Raw genomic sequence first — 25481 nt, forward strand, 5'->3', positions numbered from 1 at the left:
TGCTTTTTTGTTTTATTCAGGTCCTCAGTGGATTGGATGATGCTCATCCCCATTGGTAAAGATGAATCTCTTTATTCTGTCTACTGAATCAAATGCCAGTGTCTTCCAGAAGCACATTCACAATCACTTCTTGGCCTTTTGGCTAAGATCAAGTGCAGAAGCACATTCCCAGACACGCCCAACGATACCGTTTCCCCCTTATCCTAATCAAGTTGGAACAAAATTAAGCATCACACCACACACCAACACATGTAAAAAGAAGAAACAAAAATAAAAGTCAACAATGGAGGAATTAAGGAACAAAAAAATACATAAGATTTATGGAAAATCAATAACAAAATGGAAGATGTAAGTCCTTAATAGTAATTACTTGTAAATGTAAATGGATTGAAATCTTCAACACAAGTCAGAGATTGGCAGAACGGGAAAGAAATGATCTAAGTATATGCTCTCCACAAAAGACTCAAAGATACAACTAGGTTGCAAGTAAAAAAGATAGAAACAAATTCCAAGGAAATAGTAACCAAAAATGAACAGTGGTGGTTAAACTAATACCAGACAAAAATATACTTTAAGTAAAAAATTATTTCAGGAGACAAATAAAGCATTATATATTAAGAACAGGGTCAATCTCATTAAAAACACAATTATGAATATGTATGCAATATGATAATGCAGCCTCTAAATATATGAAGCATGAACTGACAGAATTGAAAGGAGAAACAGAAAATTCTACTCTAATTCTAGCTGGAGATTTTAACAGCCTATTTTTTGTTTTGCTTTGTTTTATTATTATTTTTTTAATAAACATACAATGTATTTTTAGCCCCAGGGGTACAGGTCTGTGAATCGCCAGGTTTACACACTTCACAGCACTCACCATAGCACATACCCTCCCTAATGTCCATAACCCCACCACCCACTCCCTACCTCCCTCCCCCCGGAAACCCCCAGTATGTTTTGTGAGACTGAGAGTTTCTTACGGTTTGTCTCCCTCCCAATCCCATCTTGTTTCATTTATCCTTTTCCTACCCCCCAAATCCCCCATGTTGCATCTCCACTTCCTCATATCAGGGAGATCATATGACAGTTGTCTTTCTCCGATTGACTTATTTCACTAAGCATGATACCCTCTAGTTCCATCCACGTCGTTGCAAATGGCAAGATTTCTTTTGATGGCTGCATAGTATTCCATTGTGTATATATACCACATCCTCTTTATCCATTCATCTTACAGCCTATTTTTAAAAACAGACAAAACAACTAGAGAAAAGATAAACAAGAAAATAGACATTTTAAAGAACACTGTAGACAAATAAGATATGGGTAGATTTAACTACCCATAGAGACATGGATAGATTTAACTCAACTATAGCAGATACACATTCTTCTCAAGTGCACAGGTACCATTCTCTAGCATAAACTATATATTCACCCATCAAAAAGTACCAGTAAATTAAAAAAGAATGAAATCATACAAAATATTTTCTCTAACAACAGTGGAATAAAATTAGAAATCATTAAAAGAAAGAAATTTGGAAAAATCATAAATTGAAAATTAAGCAACACATTCTTAAAGAGTCAATGGAGAAAAGAAATCACAAGAAAAATTAGGAAATACTTTGAAATTAATGAAAACAAAACAACCCAAAATAACAAAATTTATAGGATACATTGATTAAGAGAGAAGAAAGAGCTCAAATCAATAACCAAACCTCACATTACACTAGCAAAACAAGAACAATCTAAACTCAAAGCTAGCAGAGGGAAAGAAATCAAAGTAGAGTGAGGATAAAGAAAATAGAAATAGAAGGCAATATAGAGAAACAATGAAAAAATGTTGGCTCTCTGAAAAGATCAATAAGGCTGACTAATTTTAGTTAGACTAAGAATAAAGAGAGAAGACTCAAATTACTAAATTAAATATGAGAGTGGGACATTATTACTGATCTTACAAAACTAAAAAGGATTATAAGAAGGATTATAAGAAGATTATGAACTATACATCAACAAATTAGATAACCTAAGTGAAATGGATAAATTCCTAGAAATAAACTACCAAAACTGACTGAAGAAGAAGTATAAAATCTGAATAAGCCTCTAACAAGTAAAAAAAATTGAATCAGTAATCCAAAAAGCTTTCTAACAAAGAAAAGCCCAGGACCAGATGGTTTCACTTTTTTTTTTCAAGATTTTATTTATTTATTTGACAGAGATCACAAGTAGGCAGAGAGGCAGGCAGAGAGAGAGAGAGGAGGAAGCAGGCTCCCTGCTGAGCAGAGAGCCCGATGTGGGGCTCCATCCCAGGACCCCGGGATCATGACCTGAGCCGAAGGCAGAGGCTTTAACCCACTGAGCCACCCAGGCGCCCCCAGATGGTTTCACTTTTGAATAATATTGAACACTTGGAAAACTGACACCAATTGTCCTCAAATTCATCTAAAAAGTGGAACAGGAAAGAACACTTCCTAACTCATTCTATGAGGGCAGCATTACCCGGATAACAAAGCCAAAGACTTAAAAAGAAAAATACAGGTGGATATCCATTTATGAATATAGATGTAAAAATTCTCAATGAAACAAATACTAGCAAGCCAAGTCCAATAACCTATTAAAAGGATTAGACACCATGACTAAGCAGGGTTTACTCAAGGAACATAAGGGTGGTTCAACTTATAAAAATTGATCAGGGTAACACATCTCCTTAATAAAATGAAGATAAAAAACCACAAGATCCTCTCAATTGATAGAGAAAAAAATTTGATAATTCAAACACCCTTTCACGACAAAAACATTCAACAAACTAGGATTAGAAGGGAACTTTTTCAACATGATGAAAGACATTTATGAAACACTCACTGCTAACATCATACTCAACAGTAAAAGACTGAAAGTTTTATCCCTTATAGATTAGGAATAAGACAAGGATTTACACTTTTACTTTTTCTCTTCAACACTGTACTGGAAGGTCTAACTAGGGTAATTAGGCAAGAAAAAAAAAATAAAAGCCATCTAAATTGGAAATAAGGAATAAAACTATTTCTATTCACAGGTAATATGATTTATATATGGAAAATCCTAAAGAGCACGCACACACATACACACACAAACAATAAGTGCTAATAAATTCAGTAAAATGTCGGGATAAAAGATTAACAAGCACAAGTCAGTTATATTTCTATACACTAGTAAAGAACAATCTGAAAAGGAAATTAAGAAAAAAAATTTCACTTATAATAGCATCAAGAAAGATAAAATACTTAGAAATAAATGTAACCAAGATAGCAAAAGGCTCACATAATGAATACTACAACACATTGAAAGAAATTGTTTTTGTTTGTTTTTTTCTTTTTAAAATTTTATCTAGTTAGTTAACATTCAGTGCAATTTTGGTTTCAGGAGGAGAATTCAATGATTCGTCACTTACATACAACACCCAGTGTTCATCTTAACAATCCTTAATACTTAACAATCCTTAATACTCATCACCCATCTAGCCCATCCCCCACCCATCTCCCTCCATCAGCCCTCAGTTTATTCTCTATCAGTAAGAGTCTCTTATGGTTTGTTTGTTTTTTTTCTCTCTCTCCCTTTTTCCTCTCTCTCTTTTTAAAAGAAATTTTAAAATTGTTTTTAAAAGTATCCATTAACAAATAAATGAATAAACCAAATGTGGTCTGTATATAATGGAATACTATTCAGCCCTTAAAAAGAAGGAAATTCTGACACATACCAAAGCATGGATGAACCTGGAAGACATTATGCTAAATAAAATAAGCCAGTCACACACAACAAATACTGCGTGATTCCACTTATATAAAGTAGTTACAGTAGTCAAAGTCATAAAAACAAAGTAGAGTGGTGGTTGCCAGAGGCTGGGGGAGAGGAAATGAGGGGTTAGTGTTTAATGGGGACAGAGTTTCAGTTTTATAAGATGAAAAGAGTTCTGAGATGGACAGTGGTGATTGTCATATAACATTATGAGTGTATTTAATACCACTGAAATGAATACACTTAAATATGATATATAATTTTTATTTTATATGCATTTTATACCACAATAAAAAATTGAAATTTTATTTTATATGGACTTTATACCACAATAAATTTTATATTTATATGTATTTTTATTTTATATGCATTTTATACCACAATAAAAAATTGAAAAAAGAAATTATAAAAGATGCTTGACTTCAGTTACAATAAAATAAATGCACAAGATGGGAGAGTAGGAGGACCTTAAGCTCACCTGTCCCACAGACACAACTAGATAACACCCATATCAGTGTATATAGATGTAACAGATTCAGAAAACAACCCGAAGACTGGCAAAATAGACTACCTACAGCTAAATGTAGAGAGATGACCATATCAAAGAGGACAGGAAGAGTGGAAGCATGGTCAGAAACTAAATGGACCCTCAAGATTGTTTTGGGAGGGAGGGACCCTGCAGGGTGAAGAAGGGGAAAGAAATAGACCCTCACATTAGGCACCCGAATCACAGGGAACCCACACAGGGAAGTAGAATCCCCATAACATTTGGCTTTAGAAACCAGATGAGCTGAATTTTGTGTTCTTACAATCAGTGGGGCTTAACACTTGGAACTTTAAAAATCAGTGAACTCAGCTCTGGGAGAGGGCAATAGGAAACTGAGTCCCTGCCCTTAAAGAGACAGCACAACAAACAGTCCCATGGAGATACAGCAGAGAAGCAGTCATTTGAAAACTGCCCAAGATAAACAGGAGGGAGATCTGTTTACCAATCTCAGAGTGTGTGCTAAAGGGGCAGTAATTGTTGGGAGACTTCTCCAGGAACAAAGAAGCTGGCAAGTGCCATTTCCCTTCCCTACCCTCAGCTTAGACACGCAGATAGCTACAACTAGCACAGTGCCAACATGCTGACATTTGTTACCGAATTTGCTAACAGTGCACCCTACCCCCACACACTTCTGCAGATACACCTCTTCTAACGTGGCAGGCCATGGTTTCCAAGGGCTGTAGGTCCCCTCCCATGGCAAACCTTCTCAGACCTTGATACCACCACTGTCCCATTCCTGTGTTCTCCTTCAGAGAGGCCCTCACTAATACTATCTTGGCTAGAGCCCATCCAAAGCAGTGCCACATGGCTGGCAACATGCAAGCAGCCCCAACAAGGACTGGCACTACTTCAAAGCGATCCTTGCCTTAGGGAGAGGGGAAGATAACCACCCACACCAGTCTAACTGTGGTCCAGCAGTGGGCTGGAAGTAGACAAAAGGTCTGACTATAGGCCCTGCCCACCAAAAAAAGCTTCTCAGGGGACAACACAGGGAAAGCATCCTGTACATCGATGCTACTGCATCTCTGGAAAATTCCTCGTCTGACTTAACTCAGGCCCAAGGAGACCCCAGACTAACCCATTAACAACCAGGAACCAAACCCTGCCCAAAACAGGTAAAGAGAGCTATTGCAGATGACTAGACTGAAGGCAAAGTGGCTCAGCCACAACAGCAGGGTACACAGAACACATACACAAGACAGTCCTAAAGTGCCAGTTCTGGTGAATAGGGAACACTGCATAGCGGGAGATCAGAGGACATCTTCTTCATAAGACTACTACTTTCGAGAGCAGGAGATGTAGCTGACTTTCCTAACACACAGTAACAGACAAAAAGTGAGACACAATGAAGAGGCAGAGGAATATGTCCCAAATGAAAGAACAGGACAAATCACAGCAAGACACCTAAAGAAAGTGGAGATAGGTAATATACCTGATCAAAAATTTAAAGTAATGGTCTACAAGAGTCTCATTTCAGACCTGAAGACACATGCAGGTTGAAAATGAAGGGATGAAGCAGCATTTGTCATGCAAACAGAATTGAAAAGAACTCCAGGATAGCAATACTTATACTGGACAAAACAGACTTTAAAACAAAGACTGTAACAAGAAACCAAGAAAAACACTATACAATTAATCATAAAGGGAATAATACAAGAAGAAAATATAACTGTATATATTTATTCACCCAACATGGGAGCACCCAAATACATAAAGCAGCTTATAACAAACATAAAGGAAGTAATTATTAGTAATGCAATAATAATAGGAGACTTTAACACCCCATTACATCAATGGATAGGTTGTCCAAACAGAAAATCAACAGGAAATAGTGGCTTTGAATGACACATTGGAACAGATGGATCTAATAGATATATTCAGAACGTTCCATCCCAAAACAGCAGAATATACATCTTTTCAACTGCACATGGAACATTCTCCAGAATAGATCACATATTAGGCCACAAAAAAGTCTCAACAAATTGAAAAAGACTGGAGTCATACCATGCACCTTTTCTGACTACAATGCTATGAAACTAGAAATCAAAAACAACAACAAATCTGGAAATACATGGAGGGTTTTTTTTTTTTTTTTTTACAAATACATGGAGTTTAAACAATATGCTACTAAATAATGAATGGATCAATTAAGAAATGAAAAAGTAAATTAAAAAAATACATGGGATGAAATGAAAATGAAAACATAATGGTCTAAAATCTTTGGGATGCAGCAAAAGCAGTTCTAAGAAGGAAGTATATAGTAATATAAACTTAACTCAAGAAACAAGAAAAAAAACCAAGTAAGCAAACTAAACTTACACTTAAAAGAGCTAGTAAAGAACAAAGAAAACCCAAAACCAGTAGAAAGAAATAATAAAGATTAGAGCAGAAATAAATAAAATAGAAACCAATTAAACAATGAACAGATCAATGAAACCAAGATCTGGTTCTTTGAAGAGATCAACAAAATTGATAAACCTTCATCAAACAAACAAAACCAGAAAGAGAGAGAGAGAGAACTCAAATAGACAAAATCAGAAATGAAAGAGGAGAAATAACAACCAACACCACAGAAAAACAAAAGATTAAAAGAGAATATTATGAAAATCTACGCTAACAAACTGGAAAACCTAGAAGAAATGGATAAATTCCTACAAACATATAACCTCTCAAAACTGGATCAGAAAGAAAGAGACAATTTGAACAGACCAAATATGAAATAAAATTGAATCAGTAATCGAAAATCTCCCAGCAAACAAAAGTCCAGGATCTCATGGTTTCACAGATAAATTCTATCAAATATTTAAAGAGTTAGTACCTCTTCTTGTCAAACTATTCAAAAAAATAGAAGAGGAAGGAAAGCTGTTCTGAATTTATTCTGAGGCTAGCAAAACCCTGATATCAAAGACACTACAAAAAAAGAGAACTATAGGTCAGTATCTCTAATGAACATAGATGCAAAATCCTCAGCAAAATCCTTTGCAAAACATTAGCAAACCAAATCCAACAATACATTTAAAAAACCATTCATGGGGCGCCTGGGTGGCTCAGAGGGTTAACCCTCTGCCTTCGGCTTGGGTCATGATCTCGGGGTCCTGGGATTGAGCCCCACATCGGGCTCTCGGCTCAGCTGGGAGCCTGCTCCCCCCTTCACCTCTGTCTGCCTCTCTGCCTACTTGTGAGCTCTGTCTGTCAAATAGATAAATAAAATTAAAAAAAAAATAAAAAACCATTCACCACTATCAAGTGGGATTTATTGCTGGAATGCAAGGGTGTTTCAATATTCATAAATCAATCAACACAATATATCACATCAACAAGAGAAAGGATAAAACCCATATGATCACTTCAATAGATGAAGAAAACATTTGACAAAGCACAACATCCATTCATGATAAACATCCTCAGCAAAGTTTATCTAGAGGAACACACCTCAACATAATAAAGACCACTTATGAAAAACCTACAGCAAATATTATACTCAGTGGGAAAAATTGGATGATTTTCTCCTGAGGTCAGAAACAAGATAAGGATGTCCACTCTCACCACTTCTATTCAACATAGTACTGGAAGTCCTATCCACAGCAATCAGACAACAAAAAGAAAAGGTATCTAATTGGTCAGGAAGAGGTAAAACTTCCACTATTTGCAGATGGCATCATACTAGATATAGAAAACCCTAAAGACTCCATCAAAAAACTACTAGAATTGATAAATGAATTCAGTAAGACTGCAGGATACAAAATGAACATACAGAAATCCATTGCATTTCTATGCACTAATAATGAAATAGCAGAGAGAGAAATTAAGAAAACAATCCCAATTGTTACAACTGCACCAAAAATAATAAAATACCTAGGAATAAACTTAATCAAGGAGATGAAATATCTGCATTCTGAAAAAAACACTGATGAAAGAAATTGAAGACAACACAAAAAATTGGAAAGATATTCCATGCTCATGGATTATAAGAATATTGTTAAAATGTCCATCTAACCAAAGCAATCTACATATTTAACACAGCCCCTATCAAAATACCAACAGCATTTTTCACAGAACTAGAATAAATAATCCTAAAACTTGCATGGAACCACAAAAGAAGTCAAATATCCAACGCAATCTTGAAAAAGAACAAAACTGGAGGAATCAAAATCCCACTTTCAAGTTATATTACAAAGCTGCAGTAATCAAAACAGTATGGTACTGGCACAAAAACAGACATGTAGGTCAATGGAGCAGATTAGAGAGTCCAGAAATAAAACCACAATTACATGGTCAATTGATTTTTGACAAAACAGGCAAGAATATAAAATGAGGAAAAGACAATCTCATTCAACAAATGATATTGGGAAAACTGGACAGCTACATGCAAAGGAATGAAACTGGATCACTTTTTTACACCATACACAAAAATAAACTCAAAATGGGTTAAGGACCTAAATATGACATGAGAGACCATAAAAATACTAGAAGGGAGCACAGGCAGTAATTTCCCTGACACTGACCATCGTAACATTCTTCTAGGCTCCTGAGACAAGAGAAACAAAGGCAAAAATAAACCGTTGGGACTACATCAAAATAAAATGTTTCTGCACAGCAAAGGAAATAATCAATAAAACTAAAAGACTACCTATGGAATGGGAGAACACATTTACCAATGACATATCTTATAAAGGTTTATTATCCAAAACATATGAAGAACTTATAAAACTCAATGCCCAAAACCAAATAATCCAATTAAAAACTGGGCAGAAGACATGAATAGACATTTCTCCAAAAAGGACATTCAGATGGTCAACAGACACATGAACATGCTCATTATCACTCAATATCCGGGAAATACTAATCAAAACCACAATGAGCTATCACCTCACACCCATCAGAATGGCTAAAATTAACAATACAGGAAACAAAGGACATTGGCAAGGATGCAGAGAAAGGGGAGCCCTCTTACACATTTCGTGGGAATGTAAACTGGTGCAGTCACTCTGGAAAACAGTATGGAGGTTCCTCAAAAAATTTTGAAAAAGAGTGGGGAAGGAAGCAAGATGGCAGAGGAGTGGGAGACTGAAATATCATCAGGTCCCAGGGTTCCCCTACTTAGTTATCAAACCATTCTGAACACCTACAAACTCAACCAGAGATAGAAAAGAAGAAGAGCAGCAATTCTAGGAACAGAAAATTGACTATTTCCTAGAAGGCAGAAAGGGCAGAGAAGTGAATCCAAAGCAATGGGAAAAGAGAACGTAAGGGGAAGGGCAGGCTCCCAGCAAGCGGTGGAGCAGCAGAGCACAAAATCAGAACTTTTAAAAGTCTGCTCCGCTGAGGGACATTGCTCCAGAGGCTAAGCGGGGGTGGAGCACTTGTGGGGACAGTGTGGTCTCAGGACCCTCAGGGTCACAGAAAGACTGGGAGTTCCTGAGTGTGGCAGAGCTTCCAGGTATCTAAGCAGGGAAGCTGGCTACAGAGATGGAGCCACAGAGGGGGCTCTCAGTTCAGGGTTACCTTAAACTGTGATCTGAGGTACAGTTGGGCCACTGTTCTTCAAGCAGGGACCCCACAAGTGGCAGGTCCAGAGAGACTCACCTTCTTCCTCCAGGAGGAGTGGCGTGGGAACACACTGCAGGAATCTGCTGGGTTTGGAGACTCCAAATGGGGCTGTGTGCCAGAGATAGAAATGCTCAGTCACAGGCCAGGTTTGCACGGAGCACAGCTGGAGACCAGGGAGATGGGAGAGAGTGACTGCTTTTCTCTGAGGGCACACTGAGGAGTGGGGCCCTGAGCTCTCTGGGCCAGAGATTTGGAGGCTACCATCCTCATTCCTATCCTCTAAAGCTGTACAGAAAGCATCCAGGGAACAAAAGCTACCTAGAGTGACCAAGCACATTGCTTAGCTTGGCCCTTGGCAAGGGCAGTGCAATTCCACCTTGGGCAAAGACATTTGAGAATCACTGCAAGAGGCCCCTCCCCCAGAAGATCAGCAAGAACATCCAGCCAAGGACCAAGTTCGCTGAGCAACAAGAACTGTGGAACTCCAGAGCTAGGGGAAAGTAACACATAGAATTCATGGCTTTTCCCCTGTGATCCTTTAGTCTTTCAAAGTTAAATTTTTAAAATTTTATTTTTTTCTTATTCTATTTTTAACCCTTTCCTCTTTCATATTTTAACATTTTAAACTATTTTATCTTATCAATACCTTTTTAAAAAATCTTTAAAAATTTTCATTGTTACAGTCATATTTTATCCCTTCATTGTATTTAACCTTATTTTTTGTATACATATAGGGTTTTTTTCTTTAAAATTTTGGGATACAATTTCTTCTAATAGATCAAATTATACCCTAAGTCTAGTGCATGGCTTTGTTCTAGTCTCCAGCCTGATCATATTCTCTTCTCTTTTTTTTTTTCCTTTTCCAATCAACTTCTTATCTTATCAATTCCCTTTTTAGAATCTTTTTAAATTTTTATCTTTATACTCATATTCCATCCCTTCATTGTGTTTACCCTTATTTTTGTGTATATATATATATATATGTTTTTCTATATATATATATATATATATATATATATATATATGTTTTTCTTTCTTTAAAATTTTGGGAGGTAGTTTCTTCTAAGAGACCAGAATACACCCAAAATCAAGTGGGTGGCTCTGTCTCATTCACCAGTCATTCATATATATATATATACATACACACATACATACATATATACATACATATATACATATATTTCCCCCTTTCTTCTCCCCCTGGTTTCAGGTCTCTCTTGATTTCATTAGTGTATATTTTTCTGGGGTCTTTGCCACCCTTTTAGTATTTTGTTCTCTCATTTATCTATTCTTATCTGGATAAGATGACAATGCAGAAAAACCACACACACACACACACACACACACACACACACACACACAGAACAAGAGGCAGTACCGATGGCTAGGGACCTAATCAATACAGACATTAGTAAGATGTCAGAACTAGAGTTCAGAATGATGATTATCAAGGTGCTGGCTGGGCTTGAAAAAAGCATGGAAAATATTAGAGAATTCCTTTCTGGAGAAATAAAATACCTTTCTGGAGAAATAAAAGAACTAAAATCTAGCCAAGCTGAAATCAAAAAAGCTGTTAATGAGGTACAATAAAAAAAAAATGGAGGCTCTTACTGCTAGGATAAATGAGGTGGAAGAGAGAATTAGTGATATAGAAGACCAAATGACAGAGAATAAAGAAGCTGAGCAAAAGAGAGACAAACAACTACTAGACCATGAGGGGAGAAGTCAAGAGATAAGTGATACCACAAGACAAAACAATATTAGAATAATTGGGATCCAAGAAGAAGAAAGAGGGAGAGGGGCAAAAGGTACATTAGAGCAAATTATAGTAGAGAATTTCCCTAATATTGCAAAGGGAACAAGCATCAAAATCCAGGAGGCACAGAGAACCCCCCCTTAAAATCAATAAAAATAGGTCCACACCCCATGATCTAATAGTAAAACTCATAAGTCTTAGTTACAAAGAGAAAATCCTGAAAGCAGCTTGGGACAAGAGGTCTGTAACATACAATGGTAAAAATATTAGATTGACAGCAGACCTATCCACAGAGACCTGGCAGGCTAGAAAGGACTGGCATGATATATTCAGAGCACTAAATGAGAAAAATATGCAGCCAAGAATACTATATCCAGCTAGGCTGTCATTGAAAATAGAAGGAGAGATAAAAAGTTTCCAGGACAAACAAAAATTAAAAGAATTTGTAAACACCAAACCAGCCATACAGGAAATATTGAAAGGGGTCTTGTAAGCAAAGAGAGAGCATAAAAGTAACAGACAAGAAAGGAACAGAGACAATATACAGTAACAGTCACCTTACAGGCAATACAATGGCACTAAATTCATATCTTTCAATAGTTATCCTGAATGTAAATGGGCTAAATGCCCCAATCAAAAGATACAGGATATCAGAATGGATTAAAACAAACAAGCAAAACAAAACAAAGACAAGACCCATCGATATGCTGTCTACAAGAAACTCATTTTAGACCCAAAGACATCTCCAGATTTAAAGTGAGGGGGTAGAAAACAATTCACCATGCTAAGGGACATCAAAAGAAAGCTGGGGTGGCAATCCTTCTATCAGATAATAAGACAGACTATAATAAGAGATGAGGAAGGATATTATATCATACTTAAAGGGTCTGTCCAACAAGTAGATCTAACAGTTTCAAATATCTATGCCCCTAACATCGGAGCAGACAATTACATAAACCAATTAAAAACAAAATCAAAGAAACACATTGACAATAATACAATAATAGAAGGGGACTTTAACACTCCCCTCACTGAAATGGACAGATCATCTAAGCAAAAGATTAACGAGGAAATAAAGCCTTTAAATGACACACTGGACCAGATGGACATCACAAATATATTTAGAACATTCCATCCCAAAGCAAAAGAATACACATACTTCTCTAGTGCACCTGGAACATTCTCCAGAATAGATCACATCCTGGGTCACAAATCAGGTCTCAACTAGTACCAAAAGACTGGGATCATTCCCTGCATATTTTCAGACCACAATACTTTGAAGCTAGAGCTCAACCACAAGAGGAAAGTTGGAAAGAACTCAAATACATGGAGGCTAAATATAAATATCTGAGTAAATATAATAACTCTTTTTCTTAAGTTCTTTAAAATTTATGACTGTTGAAAGCAAAGATTATAACACTGTTAAGGGGTTTCAATATATGTAGATGTAATACATTTGACAACCATACTATGGTGGGGGGAGAATAAAGAGACATAATAGATGGTTGTAGGATGACTACATTTCCTTTAAAGTGGCAATATTAAACTTAAATAGGCTGTTTAAGGTAAGGTATATAGAATGTAAATCCTAAAGCAAACACTAAAAGAAAAATTAAAATACAAAGAGATATACTAAAAAGCCAATAGTCAAATCAAAATGGAATATTAAAAATATTCAAGCAGCTCAAAAGAAGGCAGGAGAGAAGAGAGGAGCAAAAACAAAACAAAGCAAAACCAAAAAACAAAAACAAGATATAAACAGAAAAATAATAAAATAGTAGACTTAAATTTAACTATATCAATAATTATAGTAAGTGTAAATGGTCTAAATACACCAATTAAAAGAGTATCATATTGGATAAAAATATAAGACCTAACTATATGCTATTTACAAGACACATACTTTAAGTATAATGATACAGATAGATTAAAAGTAACAGAATGGAAAAGTTTTGTGAAGCAAATACTAATCAAAATAAATCTGAAGTGAGTGTATTATTATTATACAAAGTGGACTTCAGAATAAGAAAAATTACCAGGTATCAAGAGGACATTACATAATGATAAAAGAGCCAGATGTGTTATACTTAACAACATGGCTCCAAGATTCTTAAAGTAAAAATAGGATAAAATTTGAATATATTGAAGACATATATCTATATACCTCAAAAATATTATAATTTTTGCTTTCAACAGTCATACATATTTTAAGAAACTTAGATAAAATAAACTAATCCACAATCATACTTGAGATATCAACATTCTATTCTCAGTAACCAACAGAACAAGACAGAAAATCAGCAAGGAAACAGAAAAACTAAACAACACTATCACTGGACCTCACTGACACTTGTCAATGTTACTCTGTTGATTTGCTTTAGACTCCATCCATCAATAGCAGAATACATTTTTTTTTTCAAGTGCACATGTAACATTTACCAGGATAGACCACATTCTGGGGTCATAAAACAAATCTTAGCAAATTTAAAAGAACACAAATCATATAAAATATTTTCTCAGACTATATCAGAAATAAATTAAAAATAAATAACAAAAAGATACCTAGAAAATCCTCAAACATTTGGAAATTAGAGATTGGATTTCTAAATAACCTATGAGCCAAAGATGAAGTCACAGGGAAGTTAGGAAATACTTTAAATGGAGTAAAAATTAAAATCCATTATTTCAAAATTTATGGAATTCAGGCAAAATATACTTAAAAGGAAGTTCACAGAATTAAATACATATTAGGAAATAAATCCTCATTAATAATCCAAGCTTACAATTTAGAAACTAGTAAAAAGCAATTTATACATAAAACAAGCAAAAGGAAGATAAAAATAAATGGCAGAAATAATGGAATTGAAAACAGAATAACAAGAGAGAAAAATCAATGAAACTAAAAGCTGATTCTTTGGAAAGATTAATAAAATTGATGAAACTATAGCCAGACTGACCAGCATAAAACAGAAGACCGAAATTACTATCAGAAATAAAAGGGGATATCACATATCCTTTCATTATAATCAACCTCACATATTCATGCAAGTATATGCTGAATCCCATGAGTTCTGGTAAATCTCTGAATGTGGGGATAGTGTTGGGGCCCCCTGAAAGAGAATACTACACAGCAATAAGAATAAATGAAATGTTGATATATGCCACAACATGGATACATCTTGTATGCATTATACTAAGTGAAAGAAGCCAGACTCAAAAGTATAATTCCATTTATATGACATTTTAGAATATGAAAACTATAGCTACAAAGAACAGGTCAGTAGTTGCTAAAGATTAAGGGTGAGTGAAGAGTTTGACTATGGGCCACATGAAGGAGTATGGGGGTGGGCAGTGGGAGGTGATAGAACAGTTCTGTGTCTTGGCTATGGTGGTGGTTACACAGTTCTATGCATTTACCAAAACTTATAGACTTTTACACCAAAAAGAGTAAAGTTTACTGGAAGTAAATTAAAAATAAATTTAAATCGAGATATAATCAACTGGCTGTCTGTAAGCAGCAACAAATAGAAAAATTAATTAAAAACATAATTTATAGGGCCACCAGGGAGGCTCAGTCGGTTGAGTGTCCAACTCTTGATTTTGGCTCAGGTCATGATCTTGGGGTCCTGGCATCAAGCCCTACACTGGGCTCCATGCTTGGCATGGAATCTGCTTGAGGATTTCTGTCCCTTTCCCTCTACCTCTCCCCTGGCTTGTGCTCTCTCTCCCTCTCTCTCTCTCAAAATAAATAAATCTTTATTTATTTAAAATTTTAAAAAAGCATAATTTATAATAGCAAAAAAACTATTAAATACCCTGAAATAAACCTAATGAAAGACCTCTATGTTGAAAATTACAAACTATAGAGAGATTAGAGAAGACATAAATAAATAAATAAAAAGATATATCATGGAGATCTGATAGGAATTTGAGAAACAAGACAGAGGATCATAGGTGAAGGGAGGGGAAAAATGAAACAAGATGAAAACAGAGAGGGAGACAAGTCATAAGAGACTCTTAATCTCAGGAAACAAACTGAGGGTTTCTGGAGTGGAGGGGGGTGGGAGGGATGGGATGGCTGGGTGATGGACATTGGGGAGGGTATGTGCTATGATGAGTGCTGTGAATTGTGTAAGACTGATGAATCAGAGACCTGTACCCCTAAAACAAATAATACATTATATTTTAATAAAAAAAGATATACCATGTTCATGGATTGAAATACTCCAATATTACAAAGACATTTGCTAATGTTGAATATAGTTGAAATCCTAAGATATATCTTTTAAACTGACAAGGTGATTATAAAATTATATGGAAATGTAAAGGGTGAAAAACAGCAAAAAAAATTTAGAACAACAAAGTTTGAGTACTTGGTCTCCTGTATATCAATACTTACTATAAAGCCTAATACTTAGTTAGATAGTTTGGTATTGGTAAAAGATTGGACAAATAGGAAGCAAAATACGGAATACAGAAAATGTCCCCTGATTTATACACATAGAGCCCCTTAATTTTTGACAGAATTTGCACCAAAAAGCCTTGAGGGAAATTATAATCTTTTATATACATTGGAGTATTTGTATATTATATATCTAATCTATATCCATATATTTATCTATATATATACACACATATATATATATATACTATATATGGAAAAATATTAAAACGTGGTTCCTATTTCACATCACCACAGAAATTTCCAGGTGGAGGACAAATATAATGTAAAAGTTAAAATAAAAATGTTACTAGAAAAGTTACTTCATTGAATATTGTCATCGTCTCTGAATAGGGAAAGTTCTTGAATAAGATATAAAAAGCTAATTATAAAGAAAAATATTAAAAATTGGACATTATATTTGCCAGCTTCTCTTCCTCAATAGACATCATTATCAGAGTAAGTGTAAGATCATTTGCAGCACGTAAAACTGAGAAAAGTCTTGTACCCACAACATACAAATAACTCCAAAATATAAATCAAGAAAAGGCAAATGACCAGTAGAAAAATAGATGAGAGAGCTAAACAGGCCATTTACAAAAGAGAATATCTAATATGGTCGATGAGCAAAGAAAAAGGTCCTCAACCTCTACAGTCACCAAGGAAATACAAATGAAAGCCCATATCATCATTACAGAATGGCTATAATTAAAATGACTGGCAACATCAAGCATAGTGAAGATGTGGAGTAACTGGAGCTCTCACTGCTGCTGGTGGGAGTGGAACGTGATACCACCACCTGAGAACATGGCCAGGTTGAAAATGGCCAGGTCCTACTACAAGTGAGACATGTACCTACTCTAGGACAGCCATTGCACACCCAGGCATATACCAACCATAAATAAGGACATATGCTAACACTAGCACAGTTTGTCATTACCAAAACTGTAAACAACCCAAATATCCATTAACATTAGAAGGCATAATTCATAGTGTATCCAAGTAATAGGTTACCACACAGCAACGAGAATAAGCAAACTACTGCTACACACAACTCACAATTATAATGTTGAGCAAAAGAGGCTAGGTGCCAAAGAACACATACTGAATAGTTCCATTTCAGTAAAGTTTAAAAAAAAAAACCCACTAACGTATGAAGCTAGAACTCTTCCCTTTCAGGAGGAAGGCTTGGGAAGGCAAGGACAAGAGCACACTTCCAAGGATCTGGTAATGTTCTATTCCTTGGTTTGGTTATAAGGTGTATTCACTTCATGATATTCATTGAGCTATACACTTAGGATTTGTTCGTTTTCCTGTATTTTTATATGGAAATATTCTACTAATATTATATTAAAATACTTGAATGAGCTTCTCAAAATGCTTTCCTCCCCAGCATTTTAATTTTATATTAAATTTTATATAATAAATATTATATAAAATTAAAATAGAAAAATATAAAAAATATATATATACATATTTTTTTAAGTTAAAAAACACCATGAGTCAGATGATACTGCTTCCTGTCTTAAAGTTATGGGATGGTTTCCTACAATACTAACAAGGCTACCTGATCTGGCTCCTGCTTACTTCTCTATCTTCAATTCACAGCCCTTTTCCCTCTTCATCACCATGCTCTGCACTGGTCTGTCTTCCCCCTCACACATACCAGCATGGTGGTATGTTCTTGTTGCAGGTCTCTGCTTGCTCTACCCTTTGCCTGCTGTTCCTTCCCCATCCTTCTCTGTGGCTGCCTATTTCTCATCTCTCACCCTGGTCCCCATTTAAATACCACCTCCTCAGAAATGCCTTCCTGGACTGCCTATGTCCTTTAGCACATCCCACCCCACTTCCCAGTCACTTCCCACCCCTGGCACTAGTCAAAATTTTTTATACAGGCCCAGATAGTAAATATTCTAGTTTTTGCAGGTCAGATGGTCTCAGTCATAGTTACTCAACATTACTGCCTTAGCAGGAAAGCAGTTATGGACAATATTTAAATGCGTGGGCATGGCTATTCCAATAACACCTTACTTATGGATCTTAACATTTAAATTTTTTATCATTGTGTATGTCATTAATCTTATTTTGATCTCCCCCCACCCCCAAGCATTTCAAAAGTTAAAAACTCATAAAAAGGCAGGCAGTGGGGCCAGATTTGGTGAATGGCCCTAGTTTGCCAACTTCTGCTTTAACCCATGACCCTGATTTACTTAATTCCTAGACCTTATCACTATCTAAAATGACTTCATTCATTCATGTGTTTATTGTCTATCTTCTCCTACCTCTAACATTTCAGCTCCCAGAGGGAGGGGCCTCATCTCTTTTGTCCGCCATTGTGAGACTACTGCCCATCACCATGTCGGACACAGGGAGGCCAGAAGAAATGATGGCCCAAGCCCACCTGGGTGTGACCACAGCTTTGGCTTGGATCTTGATACTCTTCCTCCGAGTGGGGCTTACAGAAGTAGACCCATGCTCTTCCCTCAAAGACTCTCCAGTTGAGGATTCAGGTCGGGCTGACTGAGATTGTAATAAAACGGCTTCTCCTGGGCATGAACTTGGCTTCATGCTCCGCTCAAGATAGGGACTTGATTTTACCTTGGCTCGACTGATTTCTGCCTCTTCCTTAACCGGGTATTCTATGGTGAACAGCCCTGTTAACAGAAGACACAATGTCACTCTCCCTCATGGCCCAACATTTCCTGCCCTGCCGTGGAGCTCTATATATCAGTAGCCTTGCCTTCAGCTCATCTTCCACGCCACTCCTCCACCCTGCATGTTCTCTGGCTGGGCCGCCTCCCCTCTACTCTCCGGCACAGAGCTTCAACCCTAGTACAGTTAGTGGCTCGGTAAATGCTGGCTGAATGTAGGAACAAATCAATCTTGTTTCTACTCATTCGTCAAGACCCAACTGAGATCCGTCCTCCACCTATAAGTCTGTGTTCCATTCCCCTCTTCATCCTCCATTGCACTCATAGAGGCATCCATATTGTTCTCTTCCCTGAGAATGTTGCTCCCTATACCTCTGGATTCAAGTCATTTCCATCTACTTTCTTTGTTGTATTTATTTGTATTCTTGTTTTAGTTCCCTACTAGACTTGAAAACTTCTGAGGCCTGGGAACTTCATTCCTTCATTCACCTACAAAACATTCCTTGGATGCTGGGAATATATAGATGACCCAAACAGGGTTCCCTGCCTCTGAGAACTCCAAGTTGGGGTACAGGGGGGTTGGGCAAACAAAGAAATATTCACAATGCTAGGTAGTAAGATTTATAGAGTACATTTTGTATGTGCTGTGGGAACCCAGAGGAATATAAGACTCATTCTGCTGGGGAAATCAGAGAAGGCTTTCTGGAGGAGGGATACAGCTGAACTGAGTCTTTAGGGGTGAGAGAAACTCCTTCGAGCACAGCTCCCTGGTAACCACCCAGGGGGTGGCATAGAATGGAAGGCACTCTCCTTTGTCCCTAGACCCATCAGCAGGAGAGCCTAGATGTGGGAAGGGTCCTGGGGTCACCATGCTGGCCCTGGGGGTGCCCTGTAGCCTAACAGGGACAACCTGGTGAACTGGCTGCTTTTTTCTTTTCTGCTGAGATTATCTGCAAGGAGAGGAACAGGGTCTACAAGCGGCTGATTGACAATATGGGAGAGAGTGCTGAAAGGTGAACCAGTTGGAAGTGGGTCAGAGAGAGTGACAGAACAATGACAGGAGGCCCAGGAAAATAAAACCACCAAGGAAACATTGAGGACACACAGGATGGTGCTCAGAAACTAAAGGTGGCTAAGGCCACCATTACTTGCAACATGGCCCTGAGCAAGTACCTTTGCTTCAGCGGACCAAGCCTTGTCACCCCCTCTATCAATGAGGAAGTCACCCTGCCCCCCACCTCCCTGAGTGGTAAAAAGTTGTCCTCAGCGGTGGAGGTGACTCAAGATATAGGACGTTATCGGATAGGCATCCCCCAACTTTCTGCCCCTTACCTGCTGCCAGCAAGACAGAATTCATAAACTGTGATACTGTCTTTTGAAACCGCTTCTTGATCCCTGCCAGAGCTCGGTTCATCTTAAATATTTTGTCATCCATGCGGGTCAGCAGCTGGGGAAAGGCCAAGGAGAAGAAAGCATTGTTGCCTCCCCACCAGCAGCTATTAGCCCAGGCCACCAACAACTAGGCTTTGCTCTTGTTTGGAGGAGGTGCTGTCCCTCTGCTGGGATACACCTCTCTCCCCCTCTGCTCAGTGAATTCCTGCATATCGGTCCAATTTCTGTGGAATTGAAGCCTCAGGTAGAGAGAATGGGGTGGACAGTGGACAGATTTTCTGAAGACTGATGGTTACTCTACATTTCCTTCTTTACCCTGCAGGCAGGACGTCTATAAAGGATGCCCTCGATTAATAGCAAAGCCTCAACCATCCTTCTGGTCTTTGGCCCCAGCTGCTGCTTCTAGGTTAATTTTACTTACTCATTTGTAATTTATACCCAGCCTGCTTCCAAAAAGGATTTGAGGTGGTGCTCTGGGTTTAAAAAAAAAAACAACAAAACAACCATTTAAATTGAGGTGTTGCCTCACTTTCAAAGTGCTGCCTTGATAGAAATATTTAGTGAGGAGCCTGGCTGCAGGGCCATAAAAGCTGGGGCTGCTGTTCTGCCTGTCGCTCTGATCGGTGGCTCCTTTCAAGGTGATGCGTGTTTGGGGAAGCCATTTAACAAGCTTCTCAGTGACAGAAGCTTAGTGGGAGGAGGTCACCCTACCTCCCACCCTCAGCTCTTCTAGACTGCCATGGATTTTTCTGATGAGCAATACCCAACCCCAATACACAGACCTAGGGAGAAGTTGACCGGACTATAAAAGTCCCAGGCAGGAGAGTGCGGAGGCTGGGCAGGCCCTTACATGTACAGATGGGGACAATGAGACCTAGAAATGGAAGGGACCAGACTAAGGCTCTATGGGCTCTTCCTAGCCTGGGCCAGCCTGCACAGTCAGCAAATTTTCTCAGGGGCCCCTTGCAGCTTGGGAAGTCCAAGAACCGAACATGAGCCAATTTTCTGGGCCTCCAGATTTCATGTAAAAGTATTCCAAGATGCTTAACCTGGCAGGTAAAGTCAACATTTGGAAATTTTGTTCCCTATAATAAATCTGATAGTTTCTCATTTGCTATTGTTTATCTAGTCTGAAATCTGTTCTCAAACAGAAGGAGTTATGACCTTGACACTTGTACGGCAAGTCAGTCTTCTGGGTTAGCATCAGTGACTACTGACTAGAACCCAGCACTGTTTCCAGAAGCTGTTTTAATGTACTGGTCTGCTTAGCCCTATGCTTAATGTCCCTGAGACAGTTACACTTTTTGAGTTATGATGTCCCTTTAAATAACTTTCCAGCTTTCTCTCACACTGTCAAAATGCCTCTATGAGTTTCCCTGATGAAGATGTTCCTTTCTAGACGTGCACAGTCCACTAGAAATAAAATGCACGCTACATGTGTGGTTGTAAACTTTTCTGTAGCCACATAAAAGAGTTCTTAAAGGTGAAGTTAATTCTAGAAACATATTTATCTAACCTAATATATCAAAAAAGTGGCTGTTTTAACACATACTCAAACTCAAAAAATTTCCTGAGAGAAATTTTACATTTTCTTTTCATGTTAAGTTTTTGAAATGCTATGCATATTTTCTCTTATGGCTGATCTCCATTTGGACTTGTCACATTGCATGTCTCCAGTAGCCACTTGTGACTTGTGGCTACCACATTAGACAACACAGCCCTGGACTTCTAGTTCTTGCTTCTAAGATTGGATTCAAGTAAGATAAAATAAAACTTGAATTATAAAGGGGCTTTCCTAGGCCCAGAGGTAATATTTGGTACATGGACAGAGAGTGATTTCTCTTGGCTGTTCATGGGTGTCTTTAATTGTTTACATCCTGGTTCTTAGCTGTGATTCAGGCTCTAGTGATTACCAGATAAGAGGTTGTTAGGAAAACGAAGCATTACTACCATTTTATGGGAAAGAACAATTCTCTAATAACTATTGCCTTTGGTAAGAAAAGTAAGCTCACATTTTTTTTTAACACATTCTAAAAGGTTTTTAAGAAATATAGACACAGGACCTCATACATCGTGTGTGCTTAGTCATTTAACAGCGATTTTTAGAGTAATGGCATGGAACCAAATGGGCAGGGCGGACTCACCAATAAGGATGATCATCATCTTAGCCCAAATGGAGTCAAAACTTGGGGTTCTTTTGCTCTTTGAAGTAATCAGTGCAGTCTGAAGTCACAGACACCTGAGTTTCCTGGGTGCTCCTATGGGGCCCCTTTAATGAACACCCTCTCCTGGTACCCCAGTGGCTCCCATGGTGCCCCTCTCCCTGGCGCATTGTACCAGTCCAGTTGGATTACAGCTGGTGTTGTTGATTTACCTCCTTCCATTAGACAGAAAATATTTTAGACTAGAGGGAGTGAGATTTCTTCCATTTCTACATCTCAGCAGCCAAGTTGGCACATTGCAAGTGCTAATCAATGTTTATTGAATTATTTAATGAATTAATAAAGTTGAAATGCTGCTCAAATGGAAAGGCAGTGGGAAAACAGGTGTAATCCTCTCCTCTGAGAGAAACACAGGTGTTCTCTGTATCTTGTTCATATAGCATAGGTCGCTAACAAATGACTGCCTCCATGTCCCCATGTAAAGTGAGAACACTGGGCTGGCTGTTCCTAATGGGCCTGTGGCATGCTGGTGGCAAATGTCCCTGCAGCACACTGAAAAATTAAAAAAAAAAAAAAGCCTTGCTCAGCCCTAGATAGGAACATGAGGAGGGTGAACTGCCCTGAGGATGATCATATAAATGAGCATCCAAACCAAGACACTTTTGAGAGTGAAAGAGGACATTATTAGTAATTCCCCCAGGCTGGCAGGTATAAACTGGGACTGGGCCAGCGGAAAGTAGGAGGTGTGGTCCTTCTGCCCCTGTTCCAAGAACCTTCCCCAGTGAACTAATCCCAGCAAAGCACCCTGTTTGCAATGAAAATGGTCTACTCCTTCAATGAACCCTTGTTCACACCAGTCTCACGGTGTATGTTAAGTGTTCTCAGCTAGACCAGAAACCCCTCAGGAATTGGGGACTGTGTACCCTCCTTCTCTCTCCATGATGTTGACTCAGGATGAGACACACAGTAGGATCCATAAAGACCCAGTGAATAGAAGACCTGGGCTTCCAGTCTCCACCGTTTTCTTACCCACCCAACAAACATTTAGTAAGTACTTAATCTGAAGCAGTCCTGTGCTGAAGCCCTGGGGAAACAGACATTAGTAGAAATCATAGGGAATTCTCAATCTGGTAGAAAAAAAAGGTTTATAAATAAAGGAGTGCTAGAGTAGAGAGGAGTCATGTTGGGAGGGCTGAGCAGAGGGAAAGGCAGACTCTCCTAGGGATGGGAAAGGGGGTGGTGGAGAGGGTCATCAACACACATTGGTAGTTACTCTTTCCAGTATCATCGCTCCCTCTTCCGGGAACAGCACCGTGACGTTCCTGCCAGGTGGTATAGCTGGGGCTGATCACACCCTTTGGCTTTCAGGATGGACATGCTACTCGAGCCTGGGCTGTGAGAGCAACATGTGCTCCTGGTCATGTGGGCCGCGTCAGGCAGAGGCAGAAATGTTGGTGTTGCCACTTCTAGTGTTCCTTGAGCACTTAGGAAAGAGAAGCCCTTTTTCTCCTAGGAAGAACAAAGCTGGTAGGATCATGAGCCCAGAGATGCTCATGACCATCTTGTCACCATAAGGAGAGAAACTCCCTGAGAGTGAAGCCAACAGAGAGGAAAGCAGGAGCCAAGGGAGGGGAAGAGCTGATGGAGTCATTTGAGAGTCTGGATCCAGCCATGCCTAAAGTTGCTTACTGATAGACTTTTCAGTTTGCTGAGCCAATATTGTTTCTCTCCATGTTAGCTAATCTGCTTTGGATACTATTACAACTGAAAGACTCCTAACTGATAGAATTTTCACAGAGAAGGCGGTGCTAACATCAGACAGTGAATGATGAATAGCAGTTCACTCATTAGTCAGAGAAAGAGGTAGGGCCCTGCCTCATGCAAAGGGATAAGGGGTAGAGGGATAGGAGGAGTACAGGTATTGAGATATCGACTGGCAGCCCACAGTGAGACACCCTGGGGTCAGGCCTGGGGACCTGGTCTGCTTTGGCTTACCCGTTTTTCGTGTGCTGCCCCATGGGGACAGTTGTTGGCTGATACGGAGAGTGTTATTGTTTCATTTAGGGAGGTGAAGGTGACCGTGATGGAGTCCTGGCTTAGCACCGTCAGCTTCATTTGCTCATTCACCTGCAGAAGAAGAAACGGTACTTTGGGAATCTCTGTTTCTATTATCCACCCTTCCACCACAAAGCACAAAACTCCTCTTGGGTTGGGGCCAAGAAAGCTGTAAGATCTTTTCAGTTCTTATGTTGGAATTTAGCTTTCACGGAGAAGAATTCCAGTCTTTCTTTGGGGACTGACAGAAAAAGTAACTGATGCCTTCCCATCCCTGCCCCTTCCCTTTCCAGCCCAAGCTTGGAACCAACTGTGAAAGAGACATAGGTGTCTGGAGGTAAATCAGCTTTGGTTCTAGCAGAACTAGATGGCATTGCAGCTTGGGTCGTAAGCCCACACTCTCTATGAGTCAGACATGTGCACCCAGGCACCAGGTCTGACTATGAGCCTTGGTCTAGAGGACGCAGAGCTGCCTTGGGAAGCTGACAACATGGCAGGAGACACCAGAATGCACTCTGCGGGTGCGTGGGCAGTTGACAAAGGTGAACCCCGCAGGGGCTGAGCTACACATGCTCAGTCCCCTCCCCTCAATCCCCAAATGTGTCACTACTACTCTTCCCCTGAGGAGCTAAAGGAGCTTTTTTTAAAAAGTCACTTCCAAAAAGGTAGGCTTTGCTATGTAGCAGTTCTAGACAGAAAGAGGGAGGATGAGCTGCCTTTCCAGCAAATCACTCCTTACTGAAAATTTTGTGTTCTAGAAGTAAGTTCGAGTTCAGACTCTGTTAGCAAGCCAGCTTCTCTGAAGCTCAAATTCCTCAACAGGAAAAGAGTTGAAAGGCTAGTATTAGGTTCAAATGAGATAAAGATTATGGAAGTGGCTTCACAAGCCACATAGGTCCATAACACACATGAGCAGATATTGTCAGGATGCAGCAGTGTAATCCCATGAGGTCCCTGGATGGTTCACAGTTGTGTGTGCCCAGTGACCCTACCCAAGGGGCTTGGAGTCTATATCTCCACCTGCTGCTGTTCCATCTTCCGTGTCCCTGACCTGTGTGTGCCCAGGGCTCCTCTGTAGTAAGGAAATACTCTTAATTTTGCTCCTTCCATTTCCTTCTGCTATTCCACTTACTGGTCCCAAGGTCTACTTTCAGTT

The 25481-nt window shown here is 38.7% G+C and overlaps 1 protein-coding gene across 1 annotated transcript in view; it reads right to left on the reverse strand.

The window, feature by feature from the left end:
* The window catches only part of C20H3orf20 (chromosome 20 C3orf20 homolog), an 84571-nt gene that overhangs the window by 18587 nt on the left and 40503 nt on the right, over positions 1 to 25481 (reverse strand). Inside the window, exons 9-11 of the mRNA XM_045991858.1 lie at positions 24266 to 24397; positions 20049 to 20163; positions 18467 to 18719 (exon numbers count right to left, since the gene is read on the reverse strand). Coding sequence (XP_045847814.1) covers positions 18467 to 18719; positions 20049 to 20163; positions 24266 to 24397 — 500 coding nt within the window. The remainder of the gene's footprint in view (positions 1 to 18466; positions 18720 to 20048; positions 20164 to 24265; positions 24398 to 25481) is intronic.

The sequence above is a fragment of the Meles meles genome, chromosome 20 (genome assembly GCF_922984935.1).
Source record: "Meles meles chromosome 20, mMelMel3.1 paternal haplotype, whole genome shotgun sequence".
Classification (NCBI taxonomy): domain Eukaryota; kingdom Metazoa; phylum Chordata; class Mammalia; order Carnivora; family Mustelidae; genus Meles; species Meles meles.